The sequence below is a fragment of the Salvelinus alpinus genome, chromosome 2 (genome assembly GCF_045679555.1).
Source record: "Salvelinus alpinus chromosome 2, SLU_Salpinus.1, whole genome shotgun sequence".
NCBI classification, from domain to species: Eukaryota; Metazoa; Chordata; class Actinopteri; order Salmoniformes; family Salmonidae; genus Salvelinus; species Salvelinus alpinus.
This window is the reverse complement of record NC_092087.1, coordinates 81465883-81488606: the sequence shown is the minus strand read 5'-3', so window position 1 is coordinate 81488606 and position 22724 is coordinate 81465883. Positions and strand designations below refer to the sequence as shown.

Below are 22724 nucleotides of genomic sequence, written 5' to 3'. Positions count from 1 at the left end.
TGACGTGTCAGGACCTGAATATGACTGCATGTCACATAATAATTTAACGCGTTCATAATTTTTTTAATGTAGTTATTACACATTGATTACACTCACTCGTATTTCATATGTCACAACGATTCATCTACGTATGCTATGATGCTGGTAAAGTTGTCTCGCAGTGCTGGTCATAAAAAAATAAGATGGAGTTCATGGATGCAAATAATGTTTTTCCCCAAAAACATAGTAAAACGACATCTGTAGCTATAGTTAGCTAGCTAACTATATAGCTAGGTGTCATCTAAAATAACCATAATTAATAAAACAGTTCTTATTTGCTTAATGGTGGTCGGACCCATCAATGTGAAGCTAGCCACAATAAGGATTAGCCACAACAGTGTACTTTGCGGTTAGCCTTCAAAATACAAGTATGTCATTGAATACAAATAGTAGAATTATGCCATAATAGAATAGATCATGCTAAACGAGGTTGGAATGTTATATTAAATCAACAATTAGACAATATGTTAATTTGACAAATCTGTTGAAATCACACTGGATTTATTATACTTCAGTATTACATTGGGGGAATACTTATTTCACTGTACAGCCTTACCTATGGTTTGTGGATCAATGAAATTGGGCTATCCGTCTACTCAGAGACACCCAGAGAACATTAGCGTTGTAGCTCTTATTGCGGGACTCTGAAACAACTGAATTTAGCCACATTTATTGTCAGCCTATGTGTATTGAACACTATTCCCGAGGAAAAAGAATACTGCATGGATGTTTTGGAGTCTGATAACTCTGAGGAGGACGTTGGGAAAAAATATATTGGGTATTGAGTAGACTAATACCCCGTTTCATTGATCCCCAATACTTAGTTGATCCCCAATACTTAGTTAATCTTTTGGTGTACAGTGCAATATGAATGTCAATACACACAATAGGCTGACTGGGGAGGTGATTTCACACAGTCACAGTCCCACGATAAGAGCTATAACGCTAATATTTGCTTAAACTCTTCACAGTTGTTCTGTGGGTGTCACCGAGTAGACTGATACCCCATGTCATTGCTTCACATTGCAACCTTGTTGAACATGATCTAGTCTTAATATGGCATGATTCCACCAATTGTAACCTTCTGCATCACTTTCAAAGAGGTACTTTTATTTTGAAGTCAAACCGCAAATTGCACTATTGTGCCTAGCTTCACAACACATAACCCGGTCCGGTCGAGCGTTGCTAGCTGGCTGCTTATAACGTTAGCTTTTGGCAACAGGGTTAAGTAGCTGGCTAGCTATTTATTTTTATGAACTGAAGTTCAATTTTAACAGGCGAACAACAAGTGGCTACCTAGCTAATACTTACTCACAAGGATTCATTGCTAAAAATAATGAAAATGACTGCAGTTTCCACTGGTCAATGTTTTCAGGCTGGTTGTATTGGTGCTAGCTAGGTACCAAGCTAAAGCTAGTTCGCTACCCCAGAAGTTGCGGTCAAACAAATAATGCTTTATTACCAATGCAGTATTGTAAACACATCATTCGTGGCCGGTGTTTGCAGACTTTTTGGTACAGCTTTGACACTGCACTTGCAAATTCAGAACACACAACATTCTATCATAGAACTGTGTTATTTGAAGTGTCAAATAGTGTTATTTGACTATCTTTTGACACGCAAAGAACCAAACGGCGTTCCATAGTAGTATTTATGTATGTTGTCCAGCATGACAATGCCACCAGCCATACTGCTCGCTCTGCGTGATTTCCTGCAAGAAAGCAATGTCAGTGTTCTGCCATAGCCAGCGAAGAGCCCGGATCTCAATCCCATTGAGCACGTCTGGGACCTGTCGGATCGGAGGGTGAGGGCTAGGGCCATTCCCCCAAGAAATGTCTGGGAACTTGCAGGTGCCTTGGGGGAAGATTGGGGTAACATCTCACAGCAAGAACTGGCAAATCTGGTGCAGTCCATGAGGAGGAGATGCACTGCAGTACTTAATTCAGCTGGTGGCCACGCCAGATACTGACTGTTACTTTAGATTTTGACCCCCCCCTTTGTTCAGGGACACATTATTCCATTTCTGTTAGTCACATGTCTGTGGAACTTGTTCAGTTTATGTCTCAGTTGTTGAATCTTGTTATGTTCATGCAAATATGTACACATGTTAAGTTTGCTGAAATAAACGCAGTTGACAGTGAGAGGACGTTTCTTTTTTTGAGTTTAGGTATGCACGCCAGCTTTGACATCGGTTTTGCACATTGGTGTTAACTTCTCTAGTGTAGGGGGCAGCATTTGGAATTTTGGATGAAAAGCCTGTCCAAATTAAACTGCCTGCTACTCGGGCCAAGAAGATATGATATGCATATATGATATGCATATATTGGCAGGTGAAAACCTGAGAAAAATCCATTCAGGAAGTAGTTTTTTGGGGGGGTTTTGTAGTTTTCTATTCAATGCCATTACAGTATCCATTGACTTAGGACTCAAATTGCAGTTCCTATGCCTTCCACTGGATGTCAACAGTCTTTAGAAATTGTTTCAGGCTTGTATTCTGAAAAATGAGGGAGTAAGAGCAGTGTGAATGAGTGGACCCTGCCGTGTCACAGAGCTTTTTAATGCGCGCGACCGAGAGAGTGCCTTTCATGTTTACCTTTTATATTGACAACGTTATTGTCCGGTTGAAATATTATTGATTATTTAGGCTAAAAACAACCTGAGGATTGAATATAAACATCGTTTGACATGTTTCTATGAACTTTACGGATACAATTTGGATTTTTTTGTCTGCATGTTGTGACTGCGTTTGAGGCTGTGGATTACTGAAGAAAACGCGCAAACAAAACGGAGGTTTTTCGATATAAAGAAAGACTTTATTGAACAAAAGGAACATTTATTGAGTAAATGAATGTCTTCTGAGTGCAACCATATGAAGATCATCAAAGGTAAGGGATTAATTTTATCTCTATTTCTGACTTGTTTAACTCTTCTACTTGGCTGGTTACTGTTTGTAATGATTTGTCTGCTGGGCTATGTTCTCAAATAATCGTAAGGTATGCTTTTGCCGTAAAGCATTTTTTAAATCTGACACCGTGGTTAGATTCACAAGAAGTTAATCTTAAAACCTATGTAAAATATGTTTTGTTTTCAGAATTTTTTATAATGAGTATTTCTGTATTTGAATTTGGCGCTCTGCAATCTCACTGGATGTTGGCCAGGTGGTACGCTAGCGTTCCACATACCCTAGAAAGGTTAAACTAGACATTGGGCCAATACCGATGTTGGCATTTTTAGCTAATATCGCCCAATTCCGATATGTTCACCGATATATCATGCATCCCTATTTACCATTGTGAAAACATTGTCGGTTCCTGTCTACTTAAGGGGGTGGCTCTCACATAGACATCAATGCGATAGCAGCTGGGTCTGGTCTGCTCAGTTCTTTGACTTCAATTGAACCAGGAAAAACCAGGGCAGGGTTTTCTATCTTCCTCCCGAGCTGGATGGCAGCTCTCCACTTCATCCGTTGATACCACTGATGTGTGAGGGGGGGGAAAGGGTAGGGAAAATGAAGAACGAACTGTTTGCTATTTTCCCCAAAATTGTTTGTCAAGCACAACCACTATTTCGTTGTTAGCTACAGCGTTGTTTAGTCAACTAGGCAAGAACACTTTCTTTACCGGACATGCTGTGATCTCAACGGTTGTAGGCACGAGTGCATGTTCGAGAAAGGAAACGTGTGGTGTTGCGGTAGTTCAGTTTTTCGCCGCTGCGTGGATGGAAACAGACATGGCAGAGAGCTGTTCCGCAAATACCGGTCCGTCCTTCACAGAAAGTTATGGTATACTGTTAAAGACTAGTAGGCCTATGTTAATTAATAAGTTGTTGATATGTTCTCTTGATGTAGCTTTATGTCAACCATAGTGGTGTGATACTAGATGTCATAACAGTCAGTTCACCAATAAGGCATGTTGAATGAACGGTAGCCTAGTAGTCAGACCTAACTTGATGGACTAGGTCAGGGATGTAGATGTGAAACAACTAGCTCATATAGTGCTAGTTCAGTTGTTTCATATTCCAAATAGCATACAGTAAGCTACTACAATTGCTTCCGGTGATTTAATTATTTAGAATTTTCTCCCCAAACAGAATGAAGCCAGTTTACTTTTTCACTAGACTATGCACATAAAAGCACCTACATTAATTATTAATTAGAATAATCATTACCCCTAAATTGAACCTAGAAAAATGTGTCATTAAGACCACCTCATTTTAATTTGGGTCAAAGACAGTACTTCTGTGTTTGATACATTGTTTGATCAAATTTAAGACTCTTAGTTTCAGGAAATGGCAGATAACAAAAATGCTCCAACTTCCTAAGGGGAAGTTGACTGACATGCACCCGGACCTATCCCCTACCCAACCTTAGGCCTACATCAACACCACCTTGTCAGAAAATCCTGGTGAGAGCCCTGACAGTGCATTTAAATGTGTTTCTAGTTAGCTCCTGAAGAGCAGCCAATTACCAAGTACCCATAATTCTATAGCCTACCATTCCTTCTGAAGCAATCTTCTGCCACATTATTAGACAAAAAAAGTGCTTTTGTCTATGATTTGAGCAGTGTGGTGTCGCTGGGCCCGGGGGTGCCGATACTGCGCTGAAGTGGTTCTCATAAAAATGATTCACGGTTGGCAGGTCTGCGATAGGCTGGCTGATACTGTACTTCAATGGCACTTACACAGACAGGAATATTTGCCCATGAATTTTCATGATTGTTATCATTCCATATTATTAACCTGTTTTTCTCTCTCCCTCTCTCTTCCTCTTCTACAGTGGATCTAGGCTCCTTATCATGGGACGACCTGGAGAACGACCTGCCAGACGAGCTGATCCCCAACGGAGGCTCTGGCTTGGGGGGTATGACGGGGGGCGCCATGCCCTCCAACGGGGGTAGCGCCAACCCTGGGGGTCCTGGACCTCTGGGCTCCAAGGTCCCGGACGCAGTGGCCAAGCACAAGCAGCTGTCAGAACTCCTCCGGGTGGGTAGTGCCTCTGGTCTCACCGGGGGTGCTGGAGGAGGGACTCAGCCCGGTGGCATTGGGGGTCAGTTGGGTGCAGCACACGGGAAGAGCTCCTTGGGTCAAGGGTCGCCGAAAGCGGGGACCGGACAGAACTTCAACCAGTCTCTGGGGGGCCACGCCGGGATGTTAGCCCAGGGTGGGCAGCACCAGCCGGGCCAGGTGATAAACGGAGGCCTGGGGCTGGGTCCTGGAGGTGGACGAGGCCGGGGGCAGTACCAGGCCATGCAGGGAGCACCAGAAGGAGGAGCGGGCAGCTCGCTGGCAGAGACCCTCACACAGCAGGGCGGGCCGCAGGTGGGCGCTGCCACTCTGAACGTTGCCACCGCCGCCCAGCAGGCGGGCAACATGAACAAGGTGAGTGACAGGGATGAGAGACTCAGACACACACACACACAAACTACACTCTTAGTCATAGAGAGGCATGTATGAAATGTGTGTCTGCGACAGAAAGACAGGTCTTGAATGTGCCAAATCAGAGAGCAGCGATATCTCTTTATAGCTCTGCTGTGTGTGTGTGTTGAATCATCATTTGTACAGGATCATCCATGAATTCTCAGCTTTGGTGCTAGTTACTGTGGCACTGTGTAGAGCAGATCCATCCTGATTGGGTGATAGCTCTCTGATACTGCTGGGAAACAAATAAATGCCCTCCGCAGAACTCTTAATGCCCAGACGGCATCCCTAGCCGCGTCCTCAGAGCATGTGCGGACCAGCTGGCTGGTGTGTTTACGGACATGTTCAATCTCTCCCTACCCCAGTGTGCTGTCCCCATATGCTTCAAGATGGCCACCATTGTTTCTGTACCCAAGAAGACAATAGTAATTTAGTTCAGTTACCATCGCCCCATAGCACTCACTTCTGTCATCATGAAGTGCTTTGAGAGACTAGTCAAGGATCATATCACCTCCACCTTACCTGTCACCCTAGACCCACTTAAATTTGCCTACCGCCCCAATAAGTCCACAGACGATGCAATCGCCATCTCACTGCACACTGCCCTATTCCATCTGGACAAGAGGAATACTTATGTAAGAATGCTGTTCATTGACTACAGCTCAGCATTCAACACCATAGTACCTTCCAAGCTCATAATTTAAGCTTGAGGCCCTGGATCTCAACGCCGCCCTGTGAAATTGGGGCCTGGACTTCCTGACGGGCTGCACCCAGGTGGTGAAGGTAGGAAACATCTCCACTTCGCTGATACTCAACACTGGGGCCCCACAAGGTTGCATACTCAGCCCCCTCCTGTACTCCCTGTTCACCCATGACATGCATGGCCATGCACGCCTCCAACTCATTCAAGTTTGCAGACGACACAACAGTAGTAGGCTTGATTACCAACCACAACGAGACAGCCTGAGGGAGGAGGTGAGGGCACTCGGGAGTGTGGTGTCAGGATAACAACTTCTCACTCAACGTCAAAAAAACAAAGGCTGTGATCGTGGACTTCAGGAAACAGCAGAGGGCGCACCTCTCTATCCACATCGATGGGACAGCAGTGGAGAAGGTGGAAAGTTTGAAGTTCCTTGGCGTACACATCACGGACAAACTGAAATGGTCCACCCACACAGTGTGGTGAAGGCGCAACAGCGCCTCTTCAACCTCAGGAGGCCGAAGAAATTTTGTTTGTCACCTAAAACCCTCACAAACTTTTACAGATGCACAATTGAGAGCATCCTGTCGGGCTATATCACCGCCTAATATGGCAACTGTACCACCCACAACCGCAGGGCTCTCCAGAGGGTGGTGCGGTCTGCACAACGCATCACTGTAGGCAAACTACCTGCCCTCCAGGGCACCTACAGCACCCCATGTCACATGAAGCACAAAAAGATCATCAAGGACATCAACCACCCGAGCCACTGCCTGTTCCCCCCGCTACCATCCAGAAGGCAAGGTCAGTACAGGTGCATCAAGGCTGGGACCGAGATACTGAAAAACAGCTTCTATCTCAAGGCCATCAGACTGTTAAACAGCCCATCACTAACAGAGAGGCTGCTGCCTACATACAGACTTTAATAAATGGATCACTAGTCACTTTAATAGAGTTTACAAATCTTTCATTACTCATCTCATATGTAAATACTGTATTTTATGCCATCTATTGCATCTTGCCTATGCCGCTCGGTCATTGCTCATCCATATTTATATGTACACTACCATTCAAAAGTTTGGGGTCACTTAGAAATGTCCTTGTTTGTGAAAGAGAAACACATTTTTTGTCCTTTTAAAATAACATCAAATTGATCAGCATTAACAGTGTAGTCATTGTTAATGCTGTAAATGACTACTATAGCCGGAAACGGCAGATTTGTTAATGGAATATCTACAAAAAATCCAAAATGGCGTAGCAGTCAGACGTCTTTTGTCCTCGCCATGTCCCGTGTATATATATTTTTCTTCGCATATCTTTTAAAATATTTTTTTCTAAAACTCAACTTCAAAACACTCTCCTGGAACCCGCCCAATGTGGTGCGGATCTGTTTTTTTCCTAAAGTATTATTCACCTCGAATTCGAAATCCCCCAACAGAAGCCAGCCAGCTCACTAGCTACTAGCTAGTAGTCAGCTAACCACTACTAGCAGTCATCAGCTAACCTTTAGCTCAGAAAGCTCTCGCCAGTTTGTACAACGTGACTCAAACCATAGCATACCGGACCTATTTTCTCTCCATATCCCCGGATTCCTACAGCAAGCTCTGGACATTTTCACCTGGATCTTTGCAGCTAGCTAGCTGCTATCCGAGTACTGGCTAATGTCGGTCAGCCACTCCTGGCCTACAATACCCGGACCCTTTCTACTGCCGGTACGGGGAACCCCGCCGATCCTTCATTACATTTACATTTAAGTCATTTAGCAGACGCTCTTATCCAGAGCGACTTACAAATTGGTGCATTCACCTTGTGATATCCAGTGGAACAACCACTTTACAATAGTGCATCTAACTCTTTTAAGGGGGGGGGGGGGTTAGAAGGATTACTTTATCCTATCCTAGGTATTCCTTAAAGAGGTGGGGTTTCAGGTGTCTCCGGAAGGTGGTGATTGACTCCGCTGACCTGGCGTCGTGAGGGAGTTTGTTCCACCATTGGGGTGCCAGAGCAGCGAACAGTTTTGACTGGGCTGAGCGGGAACTGTACTTCCTCAGAGGTAGGGAGGCGAGCAGGCCAGAGGTGGATGAACGCAGTGCCCTTGTTTGGGTGTAGGGCCTGATCAGAGCCTGAAGGTACGGAGGTGCCGTTCCCCTCACAGCTCCGTAGGCAAGCACCATGGTCTTGTAGCGGATGCGAGCTTCAACTGGAAGCCAGTGGAGAGAGCGGAGGAGCGGGGTGACGTGAGAGAACTTGGGAAAGTTGAACACCAGACGTGCTGCGGCGTTCTGGATGAGTTGTAGGGGTTTAATGGCACAGGCAGGGAGCCCAGCCAACAGCGAGTTGCAGTAATCCAGACGGGAGATGACAAGTGCCTGGATTAGGACCTGCGCCGCTTCCTGCGTGAGGCAGGGTCGTACTCTGCGAATGTTGTAGAGCATGAACCTACAGGAACGGGTCACCGCCTTGATGTTAGTTGAGAACGACAGGGTGTTGTCCAGGATCACGCCAAGGTTCTTAGCACTCTGGGAGGAGGACACAATGGAGTTGTCAACCGTGATGGCGAGATCATGGAACGGGCAGTCCTTCCCCGGGAGGAAGAGCAGCTCCGTCTTGCCGAGGTTCAGCTTGAGGTGGTGATCCGTCATCCACACTGATATGTCTGCCAGACATGCAGAGATCCGATTCACCACCTGGTTATCAGAGGGGGGAAAGGAGAAGATTAATTGTGTGTCGTCTGCATAGCAATGATAGGAGAGACCATGTGAGGATATGACAGAGCCAAGTGACTTGGTGTATAGCGAGAATAGGAGAGGGCCTAGAACAGAGCCCTGGGGGACACCAGTGGTGAGAGCACGTGGTGCGGAGACAGATTCTCGCCACGCCACCTGGTAGGAGCGACCTGTCAGGTAGGACGCAATCCAAGCGTGGGCCGCGCCGGAGATGCCCAGCTCGGAGAGGGTGGAGAGGAGGATCTGATGGTTCACAGTATCAAAGGCAGCCGATAGGTCTAGAAGGATGAGAGCAGAGGAGAGAGAGTTAGCTTTAGCAGTGCGGAGCGCCTCCGTGACACAGAGAAGAGCAGTCTCAGTTGAATGACTAGTCTTGAAACCTGACTGATTTGGATCAAGAAGGTCATTCTGAGAGAGATAGCAGGAGAGCTGGCCAAGGACGGCACGTTCAAGAGTTTTGGAGAGAAAAGAAAGAAGGGATACTGGTCTGTAGTTGTTGACATCGGAGGGATCGAGTGTAGGTTTTTTCAGAAGGGGTGCAACTCTCGCTCTCTTGAAGACGGAAGGGACGTAGCCAGCGGTTATGACTTCATGACTGGACTACGACGTAATCTGCTCCATGGGGTTCTCAACTGGCCTCTACATCGCGACCACCCCTGAATGCCCATCCGCTAGCTGTCTAGAGCATATTGGACTGTTAGCTGTATAGATCCATCGGCCAATTTCCTGGGCCACTATACCTATTTTGCTAATTGGACTTGGACCCCTCTGCTACTCGGAACCCTACTAATCCATCACGACTGGTCTATCAACGTCCAAAACAGACTTTCCTCCGTCGAGACGTCCCTCTAAGGCCCGTCTGCTAGCTTGCTAGCCCCGGTCTGCTAGCTGTCTGAATCGCCATGTCTCCAGCCAGCCCAACCACTCACTGGACCCCAATTGATCACCCGGCTACGCATGCTTCTCCCTAATATCAATATGCCTTGTCCATTACTGTCTTGGTTAGTGATTATTGTCTTATTTCACTGTAGAGCCTCTAGCCCTGCTCAATATGCCTTAACCTACCATTTAGTGCCACCTCCCACATATGCAGTGACATCACCTGGTTAAAACATCTCTAGAGACAGTATCTCTCTCTCATCATTACTCAATGCCTAGGTTTACCTCCAATGTACTCACATCCTACCATGCCTCTGTCTGTACGTTATGCCTTGAATCTATTCTCACGCTCAGAAACCTGCTCCTTTTACTCTCTGCTCTGAACGCACTAAACGACCAGTCCTGATAGCCTTTAGCCGTACCCTCATCCTACTCCTCCTCTGTTCCTCTGGCGATGTAGAGGTTAATCCAGGCCCTGCAGTGCCTAGCTCCACCCCTACTCCCCAGGTGCTCAAATTTGTTGACTTCTGTAACCGTAAAAGCCTTGGTTTCATGCATGTTAACATTAGAAGCTTCCTCCCTAAGTTTGTTTTATGCACTGCTTTAGCACACTGCCAACCCGGATGTCCTAGCCGTGTCTGAATCATGGCTTAGGAAATCCACCAAAACCCTGAAATTTCCATCCCTAACTATAACATTTTCCGAGAAGATAGAACTGCCAAAGGGGGCGGTGTTGCAATCTACTGCAGAGAGAGCCTGCAGAGTTCTGTCATACTATCCAGGTCTGTACCCAAACAATTCGAACTTCTACTTTAAAAAATTCATCTTTCCAGAAACGAGTCTCTCACTGTTGCCGCTTGCTATAGACCACCCTCTGCCCCCAGCTGTGCCCTGGACATCATATGTGAATTGATTGCCCCCCCATCTATCTTCAGAGCTCGTGCTGCTAGGTGACCTAAACTGTGACATGCTTAACACACCGGCCATCCTACAATCTAAGCTTGATGCCCTCAATCTCACACAAATGATCAATGAACCCACCAGGTACAACCCCAAATCCGTAAACACGGGCACCCTCATAGATATCATCCTAACCAACTTGCCCTCCAAATACACTTCTGCTGTTTTCAACCAAGATCTCAGTGATCACTGCCTCATTGCCTGCATTCGTAATGGGTCTGCGGTCAAACGCTCCGCTAAAACACTTCAGCGAGCAGGCCTTTCTATTCGACCTGGCCCGGGTATCCTGGAAGGATATTGACCTCATCCCGTCAGTAGAGGATGCCTGGTTATTCTTTAGAAGTGCCTTCCTCACCATCTTAAATAAGCATGCCCCATTTCAAAAAATGTAGAACCAGGAACAGATATAGCCCTTAGTTCTCTCCAGACCTGACTGCCCTTGACCAGCACAAAAACATCCTGTGGCGTTCTGCATTAGCATTGAACAGCCCCCGTGATATGTAACTTTTCAGGGAAGTTAGGAACCAATATACACAGGCAGTTAGGAAAGCTAAGGCTAGCTTTTTCAAACAGAAATTTGCATCCTGTAGCACAAACTCAAAAATGTTCTGGGACACTGTAAAGTCCATGGAGAATAAGAGCACCTCCTCCCAGCTGCCCACTGCACTGAGGCTAGGAAACACTGTTACCACCGATAAATCCACTATAAGTGAGAATTTCAATAAGCATTTTTCTACGGCTGGCCATGCTTTCCACCTGGCTACCCCTACCCCGGTCAACAGCCCTGCGCTCCCCACAGCAACTCGCCCAAACCTCCCCCACTTCTCCCTCACCCAACCTGTTAGTGGAATTAAATGATTCCTCTAATATACTCATTAATTAAATTCAATCTGTCTATTTATAAGAATTTGTAAGATACTTATTAACATAAAATAGACAGGATACAGTCTTATTAAAATTAGATAATAGTGTTTATTCTCGGAGCACGCTCCCATTTGATCATAAACACAGACTTATATACAAGATATGACGTCATAGGTTACAGAATAAGTCTCATTGTCCTAACAAATAGAAAACAGGTTCAAAAGTTCATTCCAACTTCACAGCACACACACATGACAGATAATATAATCAATTATCCTGAAGGCTCACTATAATTTATTACCACTTTAGCAGACAACTCAAGATAATGAAAGACCTAAAAAGTGACCCACAGCCTTATCTAAACATCTCAGGGCTAAGTTGTGTCAGTTCAACCAGAGTTTAATGACCCTTTCTGCTTACTTTATAACCCACAACACAAATCTCTTTTCACCAGGCGTGCAGAGTTCAATTAGTTATAGTTTTATCTAAAGCTAGAATTTGTTTTAACTATTTATTAACAAAATTCCTAACAAACTCCAGATAGCTGATGTTCTGAAAGAGCTACAAAATCTGGTCCCCTACAAATCAGCCGGGCTAGACAGTCTGGACCCTCTATTTCTAAAATGATCTGCCGAAATTGTTGCAAGCCCTATTACTAAACTGTTCAACCTCTCTTTCGTATCGTCTGAGATTCCCATAGATTTAAAAGCTGCCGCGGTCATCCCCCTCTTCAAAGGGGGAGACACTCTAGACCCAATCTGCTACAGACCTATAACTATTCTACCCTGCCTTTCTAAGGTCTTCGAAAGCCAAGTTAACAAACAGATTACTGACCATTTCTAATTCCACCGTACCTTCGCCGCTATGCAATCTGGTTTCAGAGCTGGTCATGGGTGCACCTCAGCCACACTCAAGGTCCTAAACGATATCATAACCGCCATTGATAAGAGACAGTACTGTGCAGCCGTATTCATCGACCTGGCTAAGGCTTTCGACTCTGTCAATCACCACATTCTTATTGGCAGACTCTACAGCCTTGGTTTCTCAAATTATTGCCTCGCCTGGTTCATCAACTACTTCTCTGATAGAGTTCAGTGTGTCAAATCGGAGGGCCTGTTGTCCGGACCTCTGGCAGTTTCTATGGGGGTGCCACAGGGTTCAATTCTCGGGCCGACTCTTCTCTGTATACATCAATGATGTTGCTCTTGCTGCTGGTGATTCTCTGATCCACCTCTATGCAGATGACACCATTCTGTATACCTCTGGCCCTTCTTTGGACACTGTGTTAACTAACCTCCAATGCCATACAACTCTCCTTCCGTGGCCTCCAACTGCTCTTAAATGCAAGTAAAACTAAATGCATGCTCTTCAACCGATCGCTGCCCGCACCTGCCCGCCCGTCCAGCATAACTACTGTGGACGGCTCTGACTTAGACTATATGGACAACTACAAATACCTAGGCGTCTGGTTAGACTGTAAACACTCCTTCCAGACTCACATTAAACATCTCCAATCCAAAATGAAATCTAGAATCGGCTTCCTATTTTGCAACAAAGCATCCTTCACTCATGCTGCCAAACATACCCTCGTAAAACTGACCATCCTACCGATTCTCGACTTCGGCGATGTCATTTACAAAATAGCCTCCAACACTCTACTCAACAAACTGGATGCAGACTATCACAGTGCCATCTGTTTTGTCACCAAAGCCCCATATACTACCCACCACTGCGACCTGTATGCTTTCGTTGGCTGGCCCTCGCTTCATACTCGTCGCCAAACCCACTGGCTCCAGGTCATCTACAAGTCTCTGCTAGGTAAAGCCCCGCATTATCTCAGCTCACTGGTCACCATAGCAGCACCCACCCGTAGCATGCGCTCCAGCAGGTATATCTCACTGGTCGCCCCCAAAGCCAATTCTTCCTTTGGCCGCTTCTCCTTCTAGTTCTCTGCTGCCAATGACTGGAACGAACTGCAAAAATCACTGAAGCTGGAGACTCTTACCTCCCTCACTAGCTTTAAGCACCAGCTGTCAGAGCAGCTCACACATCACTGCACCTGTACAAAGCTCATCTGTAAATAGCCCATCCAATCTACCTCATCCCCATACTGTATTTATTTATTTTTCTTGCTCCTTTGCACCCCAGTATCTCTACTTGCACATTCATCTTCTGCACAATCTACCATTCCAGTGTTTAATTGCTATATTGTTATTACTTCGCCACCATGGCCTATTTATTGCCTTACCTGTCTTATCCTACCTAATTTGCACATGCTGTATATAGATTTTTCTACTGTATTATTGTATGTTTGTTTATTCCATGTGTAACTCTGTGTTGTTTTCTGTGTCGACCTGCTTTGCTTTATCTTGGCCAAGTCGCAGTTGCAAATGAGAACTTGTTCTCAACTAGCCTACCTGGTTAAATAAAGGTGAAATAAAACAAATTGGCGTACAGCGGCCAATTATCAGCGACTATCACTTTTATGTTCCAATGGCACGTTGTGTTAGCTAATCCAAGTTTATCATTTTAAAAGGCTAATTGATCATTAGAAAACCATTTTGCAATTATGTTAGCACAGCCCAAAACTGTTCTAAATAAAGAAGAAATAAAACTGGCCTTCTTTAGACTAGTTGAGTATCTGGAGCATCAGCATTTGTGGGTTCGATTTACAGGCTCAAAATGGCCAGAAACAAAGAACTTTCAACAGTGAAGAGGCGACTCCGGGATGCTGGCCTTTTAGGCAGAGGTCCAGTGTTTGTGTACTTTTGCCCATCTTAATCTTTTATTTTTATTGGCCAGTCTGAGATATGGCTTTTTCTTTGCAACTCTGAAGGCCAGCATCCCGGAGTCGCCTCTTCACCGTTGACGTTGAGACTGGTGTTTTGCGGGTACTATTTAACTTCGTATGGGTACCTGGGACGGTAGCGTCCCACCTGGCCAACATCCAGTGAAATTGCAGCGCGCGAAATAAAAGAAATACTCAATTTAAATATTTAACATTCTTGAAAATATATGTTATACATCAAAATAAAGCTCAACTTCCTGTTAATCCAGCCGCCGTGTCAGATTTCAAAAAGGCTTTGCGGCGAAAGCAAACCATGCGATTATCTGAGGACAGCGCCTGGCATACAAAAGCATGAAAATCATATTTCAACCAGGCAGGTGCGACACAAAAGTCAGAAATAGCTATATAAGAAATGCCTTGCCTTTGATCTTTGTATGGTTGCACTCACAAGACTCCCAGTTACACAATAAATGTTTTTTGTTCGATAAAGTCCCTCTTTTATATCCATAAACCTCCATTTTGTTGGCACGTTTTGTTCAGTAATCCAATGGCTCAAAGGCAGTCACAACAGGCAGATGAAAAATCCAAATAGTATCCATAAAGTTCGTAGAAACATGTCAAACGATGTTTATAATCAATCCTCAGGTTGTTTTTAGCCTAAATAATCAATAATATTTCAACCGGACAATAGCGTCGTCAATATAAAAGAAAAACAAGAAAGGCGCACTCTCGGTCGTGCACAGGAAAAAGGTCTGGCGACTTCCCAGGGTCCACTCACTCAAAGTGGTCTTACACTCTCATTCTTCAGAATACAAGCCTGAAACTATTTCTGAAGACTGTTGACATCTAGTGGAAGTCATAGGAAGTGCAATTTGAGTCCTAAGTCAATGGATACTGTAATGGTATTCAATAGAAAACTACAAACATTTAAAAAATTGTAGGCAATTTACTTTAGCACGCTTTTCATCCGGAGGTGAAAATAGTGCCCCCTACCCTAGTGAGGTTAATGAAGCTGCCAGTTGAGGACTTGTGAGGTTTCTTTTTCTTAACTAGACACTAATGTATTTGTCCTCTTGCTCAGTTGTGCACCGGGGCCTCCCACTCCTCTTTCTATTCTGGTTATGGCCAGTTTGCGCTGTTCTGTGAAGGGAGTAGTACACAGCATTGTGTATAGCCTTCATTTCTCAGAACAAGAATAGACTGACGAGTTTCAGAAGAAGGTTCCTTGTTTCTAGCCATTTTGAGCCTGTAATCCAACCCACAAATGCTGATGCTCCAGATACTCAACTATTCTAAAGAAGGCCAGTTGTATTGCTTCTTTAATCAGAACAACAGTTTTCAGCTGTGCTAACATAATTGCAAACTGGTTTTCTAATGATCAATTAGCCTTTTAAAATGATAAACTTGGATTAGCTAACACAACGTGCCATTGGAACACAGGAGTAATGGTTGCTGATAATGGGCCTCTGTACGCCTATGTCGATATTCCATAAAAAATCTGCCATTTCCAGCTTCAATAGTCATTTACAACATTAACATTGTCTACACTGTATTTCTGATCAATTTGACAATATTTTAATGGACAAAAACAAGGACATTTCTAAGTGACCTCAAACTTTTGAACGGTGTATTTATTATTTTTTCATTACTTTACTTAGATTTGTGTGTATTTGGTAGCTGTTGTGGAATTGTTAGATATTGCTGCACTATCGGAACTAGAAGCACAAGCATTTCGCTACACTCACAATAACATCTGCTAACCATGTGTATGTGACCAATGAAAAAATGTATTTGATTAATTACGACTAAGAAACTCTGGTATGAACTCTGAGCCCTGATCTTTCCCACCTGCTTAACTCTGAAGCCACGCACCACTGAAAATGGCAACAAAAATGGTTCCTTCCGAGCTCAAAGCATGTGAACTCTCCAAGTAGACAAGTCGTTCCTCCGATCACTCCGACATGACGTGAGCGCGGCATTAGCCATAGCCCGGTCCCAGATATGTTGGTCTTGTCTTGCCCCTTCCTATGGTCCCTAAACAGATCTGGGACCAGGAACCACTTAGCCAGCCTCCCCTGGGCCCAATACAGCTCTACTACACCAATGTATGATGCTGCCTCTGTGTCCAACACCAAGCCAGTGCTTAAGTTTTTACTGGGCTTAATTCACTGGTTTAATTGCCCAATTAATGAGTGGTGAGAACCTCCGTAGCCTTTCGTTACAACGCCTGGTCATTGTTTCTAACGGGATGATACATTTCTAACAGCGCGCCACAGTGGCCTTGGGAGGACAATTTAAAAACATCTCCATCAACAGCACTGCAGACTCATAACTGCTCTCTTTTTGTACAATGGGCTGCACATGTGACAAGCTTGAGTCCGTTTTTTAAAGACAGACATCAGTTGGCAGCTTTATTCAGTTGCAAGCTCTGTGCATAGAATTAGAACTAGAATTCTAGCTGTAAGGAACTGATATTGGGTTAACATTCTCATCTTCTGCTCAGTCACTGTCCGTAAGGGATACTACAGTTGATTATAACAGTGTGTGTAGATTGCTAGGGATTGTTTACCTAAGCCTCAGTGACACTGCTCTTATGTGGTTTCACAGGAAACCAATAGGAAACCATCCATTCTGCTGTCTCTGTTGTCTAATGAGAGTACTGCCTGTCTTTAACCTCAACACAGAGAGGGGGTCTTAACAGTGTTTATAGTTGTGTGTTTACATGGAGACCAGTCCGCTGAGAGAACCTGTATGAGTTTGGTATGGGTGTGAGACTGAGGAACTCAGTGGTGATTAGTTTGGTGTGTGAGGTAGAGGGGATAGAGAGAGACTGAACGAGAGCGTATTGGTGGTAGTTGAGTTGTTTCAGGGAGAGAGAAAGTGTCTCTTCATGTTGATGGTCTTTGTTGTGGTCTGTTGTCTGCATTATGCTAGGTTGTAAATCTCCTTTCTGGGTGTGTGTGATCCCCCTCTCATCCTCTTTCCATGGCTCTCTGCCCTACCATTGGGCAGTAAATCACTTCATCAGATGCAGAATAAGGGGGTGAGTGTGAAAGGAGGAATAGGGAAGAGAGGGAGGGATAGGGTAATCTATGTGCAGGGCCAAACAAGCTAAATACACTACTGTGTCTCTGTCGCTCTCGTCTGACAGTGGAGTGGCAAGGCTCAAAGCAGAGCTGGCTGCTGTGTGAAGTGTGTCAGAATGAGGAGGTGTGCACGGCGGGCACTTTTCTTCAGTGCTCGTCTGTGTGGAGTGTGTCGGCGACGGACAGAAGGATAGGCCCCACCCCACCTCCATCTATCTTCAGCTGTGTGTGTGTTTGAGTTAAGCTGCTGGTTTCTGGTTGCCTCAGCTGGGCCTTTTTATCTGGTCTGCTGGAGCGCTGTCAACGGGCTGGGCTGTTCCCCGGGGGATGGATGGAGGGAGGGTGTTTCTGCCGCCTGCCGTGGTCTAAGCCTGCCTGCTGCATGGGATCAGAGGGGGAGAGATGTAGGGGCCTCTGTCTGGCTTCTCCAGGCTGTGGAAGGGGGAATTAGGAAAGATAGCTGGGGTGATTGTAGATGGAGAGGAAGAGATGAAGGGGTACTGAGGGAGAAAGCGGGAAGGAAGAGGAGGGATGCAGCCAAGGCCCTCTGGCTCCTCAGCCTGCAGCTCAAACTCTGGCAGTAGGGTTGTGGTGTGGGGCTATGGCTGAGCTGTGTTGGCACTAGCAGGGTTGTGGTGGGACCAAGTTGGCAGAGCTATAATGGCACCATGTACGAGCTGTGACTGGCATAGACCTCACTGGGAGAGCTGCTTGTTGACAAATTGGTGCAGAATTGGAGAAGACAAATTGATGCTGGGAGCATTTTCCATGTTTTGAGATTTGGGTTTGTGTGCTTGGCTTGTTGAAATGGAATTGACACTTGATACATTTTACATTTTGGTCATTTAGCTGAAGTTCTTATCCAGAGCAACTTAGTTATTAGCATGGACGGTGTTTTGAAATGCTTCCTGACATTTTCTCCCCTCTCCCTTTCTTTCCTTCCCCTCTCTCCTTTTTCAGTTGGGCCTGGGCAGTAACGGTGGCAGTCCGTTTGGTGGTCAGTACGGCCAGGGGGGGACAGGGCAGGGGGTGAACCCCCAGCAGCTTCAGAACAAGGCAGCACCCCTTACCGCCGTCACCAGCGTGCCAAACCTGGTAAGTCCTCCTGTCCACACACCTAGTCTGGCATCCTATTCCCTATATAGTGCACAACTTTTTTTCAAGAGTGCTTCCTGATCTCTCTGTATGTTATGTGCAAATGTCAAGGCTTTGCATTGATCCTGGGACCCTCTGATGTCACTGTAGTTAGGTGCAATTATTTTGATGAGGTAGAGGTTCTTAACCATATCCCCCCCCCTCTTTCCTCCACCCCTCCCCAGCTCCAGCAGCAGCCCGGGCAGCAGGTGCCCTCGGTGGGCATGGTCCCCGTGCCCGGCAGTGTCTCCATCTCTGGCCCCACGGCCGACCCGGAGAAGCGCAAACTGATCCAACAGCAGCTGGTGCTCCTGCTCCACGCCCACAAGTGCCAGCGGCGCGAGCAAGCCAATGGGGAGGTGCGGGCCTGCGCCCTGCCACACTGCCGCACCATGAAGAATGTCCTCAACCACATGACCCACTGCCAGGCCGGCAAGTCCTGCCAGGGTCAGTACTGGGGGGGGGGGGGGGCAAGGTCTGGCACTGTGGCTAATGGAGGGTGGGGACACATCCTCGGTGTGGAGTAGCACCATGGCTGGGTCGTTGAGGCCAGGGTTTCTCTCTCCCCCTGTCTCCATTGTTAAGTTCATGTTTTAAGTATCCCTATATTTCTGTTATTACGGGGCTATCACTCAGTCAAGAATGCGCCTGCGCAGGGAGTCTGGTTGTCGATGGACCTAGCCTGGAGTGTAATGGCTACCTTTGAGTGTGTTCATACGGTATAGTAAACTTTGTTAAACTGGAACCTTGTCTTTGTGGCATTTCGAGTTAACATCCATCACTCCTCCCTCCCTCCACTCGTCCTGTCTGACTTCTCTCCAAGGTGCTCCTAGTAACACAGAAGGCCAGATGCTCTCCTTCACTCCATAACGGTCACACCACGCATCTTTGCCTAATCTGGTCACGCCACTGGGGATTTCCAGTTCTGCACCTCGAATGCTACTTTCCCACTCTCTCCCCTTTTCTCTTTCCCTCACAATTCTTTTTCTTTCTTTCCCTTCATTCTCTAGTTTTATTTTCTCTTTCATGGCTTTAATGGAAAATTCCCCTCCAGCCTCCCTCTCATTTATGTCTGGCCTGGTATGCTGTCTGGTTGAAGTGTCATATGAAGCCAAACACTTGTGCATGCCAAGTCGTTGGTTCTTCGTGTCTCTGCCAGCTCATTTCCTTCGGCTACCCGCCACCCAAATAATCAGCACGAACGTTCCTCTTCAGAGTAATTGTTCCTTTTTCTCAGATCTAAAGTAAATGGAATTGTATTTTCTTAGGTGATTCTGGTGCTTGGATTGGCTTGTTTTGAGAATTCCACACAGAATTTAAGCAAACTGTTGCTAAACTCTTATTATGATAGGGGTTGTGTATTGAATCTGTAATAAGAAATTCATTTTGAGATATTTGGGGGTTTTATTATTTAATACTCAAACAGTCTTGCCATGTTGGTGTATTCCCAAATAGTTATGTATTCATACTTCTCTACACCGCTTCGAGCAATTTATTCACTTAGCTGTCACTTTCATGTAAAGTTGCCTTTAGTTCTAGACTCCCTCTTCTCCTGCCCCAGGGCTTGCCCAGGGCTAGTGGCAGCAGCAGGCACATCAGTCGGGGTCATCTTCAGTTGGGCGAAAACGTTTTAAAACATTCTGAAATGTGGAGGTACTACTTGAATTTGTCCAATAACAATTGCTGGATTCTAGTTTACCGTTGCAAAATGTTTTGTTACTGTGTGCCCTACTGACAGGATCCAGGGCTCTCTGTTAGCCAATTTGGGATCTCTGCTCTGGAGAATAGAGGGAACCTAATATGTCTGCTACAAAACCAGGAGAAACATGTTTTGTTGTTTCTTGTTCTCTCCCTAATGAGGCCAATGACGAAATCCTGAATTTGCCCAATTCTTTTTTTCTTCTTCTGTTGAACAGGGCCCTGGGACTCTATATTAACCAGTTAGCCAACACTGCCAGGAGAAACCCAATCTGGCAGGTACAGATTCCAGAACCAAAAAGAACACGTTGTTTTGGTTGTGGTTCTCTTCTTCTGCCTCCCAAGGCCAAATGCAGTAGACTCTTCCCAGTCTGAATTATCCCTGTGAGATCGCTGGTATGATAACCAGGCCTTTGGGGAGTCTCTGGTTTCTCCTCAATTTCTCGTTCTGCCTCTGTGTTATAACAAGCCAAGACTTATTGTTTAAGGCCTTGCTGCTCTGTGTTGCTTTGGAAGGCCTGGATGCTGTTGGCACTAATACACTCTTGCTCTCTTAAAGTGCATTTTGTACTCATGTCAGAGATAATATATGCTCCTCTTCCTGGTCAATGTAGAATATGAAAGTCTGGGGTTATATAAATATTGGTTGTTGCTTTTTGTTTTGGGAGCCAGTGGTGGTTGTCTAACTTTGTGTGTTCCTTGTGCTCTTCGGTTTACCGTCTGTAGTTGCTCACTGAATACACAAAGATGGTGCCGTACTGTGTGGCCTCCAGGTTGCGAGCTCTAATCCAACCTGGCTAATTTGTGATTATTTTGGCATTTATTTGTACTTTATTTTCACAATGTATACGCTATCATTTCTTATAACCGACAATAACTTTTGAACATCAGATCGGCAGTTACTTAGGCCAAATCCGGCTTCAACTTCGACTCATCTGCCCTGGACTCTTTCTGTAATTCCGACCCAATTTTCGGGGTATCCAAGTGAAAACGTCGGCGTTAGAGACGAGAGGGGGAGTATTTGCGCGATTAAGGTGAAGGGAAAACTGCCCCCCTCTTCCCTCCATTCTACTGGCCACTTGATAATAAGATGGATGACTGCCGACCGCGGCTTTGCTACCAACAGAATTCTTAATTGCTGTTATCGTGACTGTTGTATACATTCCACCTCAGAACAAGAAAAATAACAAGCTGGAACTTAACAAACTATGCGAGGCCATAAACAAGCAGGAAAACTTGCACCCAGAGGCTGCTTTCCTTGTTGCTGCCGCTTTTTATCTTTTAGTTTGCATCATTAACCTCTACAGGATCGGTGTCCTGACAATAGTTCCTCAACGTAGCCTAATTTGAAAAATCTTTCCAGCTCTCTTCCTTTCGATAACCACTCTGAATGAAAGGGGGGGGAAATGTCATGCTCTGATCCGGTAGAAACTTCAAAAATCCACTGCTGATTACGTCTTATCTCTTGCGCAAATAGCCTACAGCTGTGTCTGTCCGGAGTTCACTGGGACGGAAACTCTGAGGGCCCAGAGTATTTTATGCAAGTTTGCTAGCACAAGCTTCTTCCAGAACAAGTTAATAGTTGATACGATGTTTGAAGTTCCTTGCAGACAAGCTATGCGTAGCCAATGTGGTTTTATAGGATTTTGATTTTTATCATGATGTTTTCTACCTGTTTGCTGCAATGATTTTATTTGTTGGCTTCTTATGTAGGCTATTCTTACATATTCTCATGTGGAAAAGCCTATGTAGGACAAAGCGAAATTACAGCACCGCATAGCTGAACACCGCAGCTCAATCAGGTGTAAGAACATTGACTGTCCAGTAGCAGATCACTTTGTTGAAGATAACCATCCAATCTCCTCCCTCAAATACACAGGCATTGAGCATGTTACTCTACCAAGGAGAGGAGGTAACCATCGAGAGCCAATTACTAGTAAGGGAGGCTTACTGGATATCCCATCTAAAAACATTGACCACCTAGTGGTCTGAATATTGACTTTGATCTCAGGCCCTTCTTATGAACAATTCTCTCTTTTAGGAACAAGTTTTATGAATTGATATATTCTTTCTACAACTTATTAGCGTACACCTAATATGTTCCCCCTGTTGATGCTTATTATGCATTAAGGTTGAACCAAAAGATGACATGTAACAAATATAAATGAAATGGGAAACCATTAACTATGTGACATTGAATTAAACAATGTATGTTGATGCGAATATAATGTACAATATTAAATTGTTTGCATAGGATAACAATAGCCTAATATATTTAATATGCCATAAACTATTGATTTAACAGTTTCACTCAATTCATTCTAATTAACTCTAATAATTGACACACCCTGTTTGTTTACATAACCTGGTTCAAGTATTCATGACATGACCCTGAAGAAGGCACAGTGATGCTGAAACGTTGGTGATTTACCCTA

General features: G+C 45.1%; 1 protein-coding gene across 4 annotated transcripts in view; it reads left to right on the top strand.

Annotated features, from left to right (window-relative positions):
- The window catches only part of LOC139567927 (CREB-binding protein-like), a 68098-nt gene that overhangs the window by 17868 nt on the left and 27506 nt on the right, over window positions 1-22724 (top strand). For all 4 annotated transcript variants that reach the window (XM_071389538.1, XM_071389540.1, XM_071389537.1 and 1 more), the window contains exons 2-4: window positions 4814-5415; window positions 18418-18552; window positions 18777-19038. In XM_071389538.1, the coding sequence (XP_071245639.1) occupies window positions 4814-5415; window positions 18418-18552; window positions 18777-19038 (999 nt within the window). The remainder of the gene's footprint in view (window positions 1-4813; window positions 5416-18417; window positions 18553-18776; window positions 19039-22724) is intronic.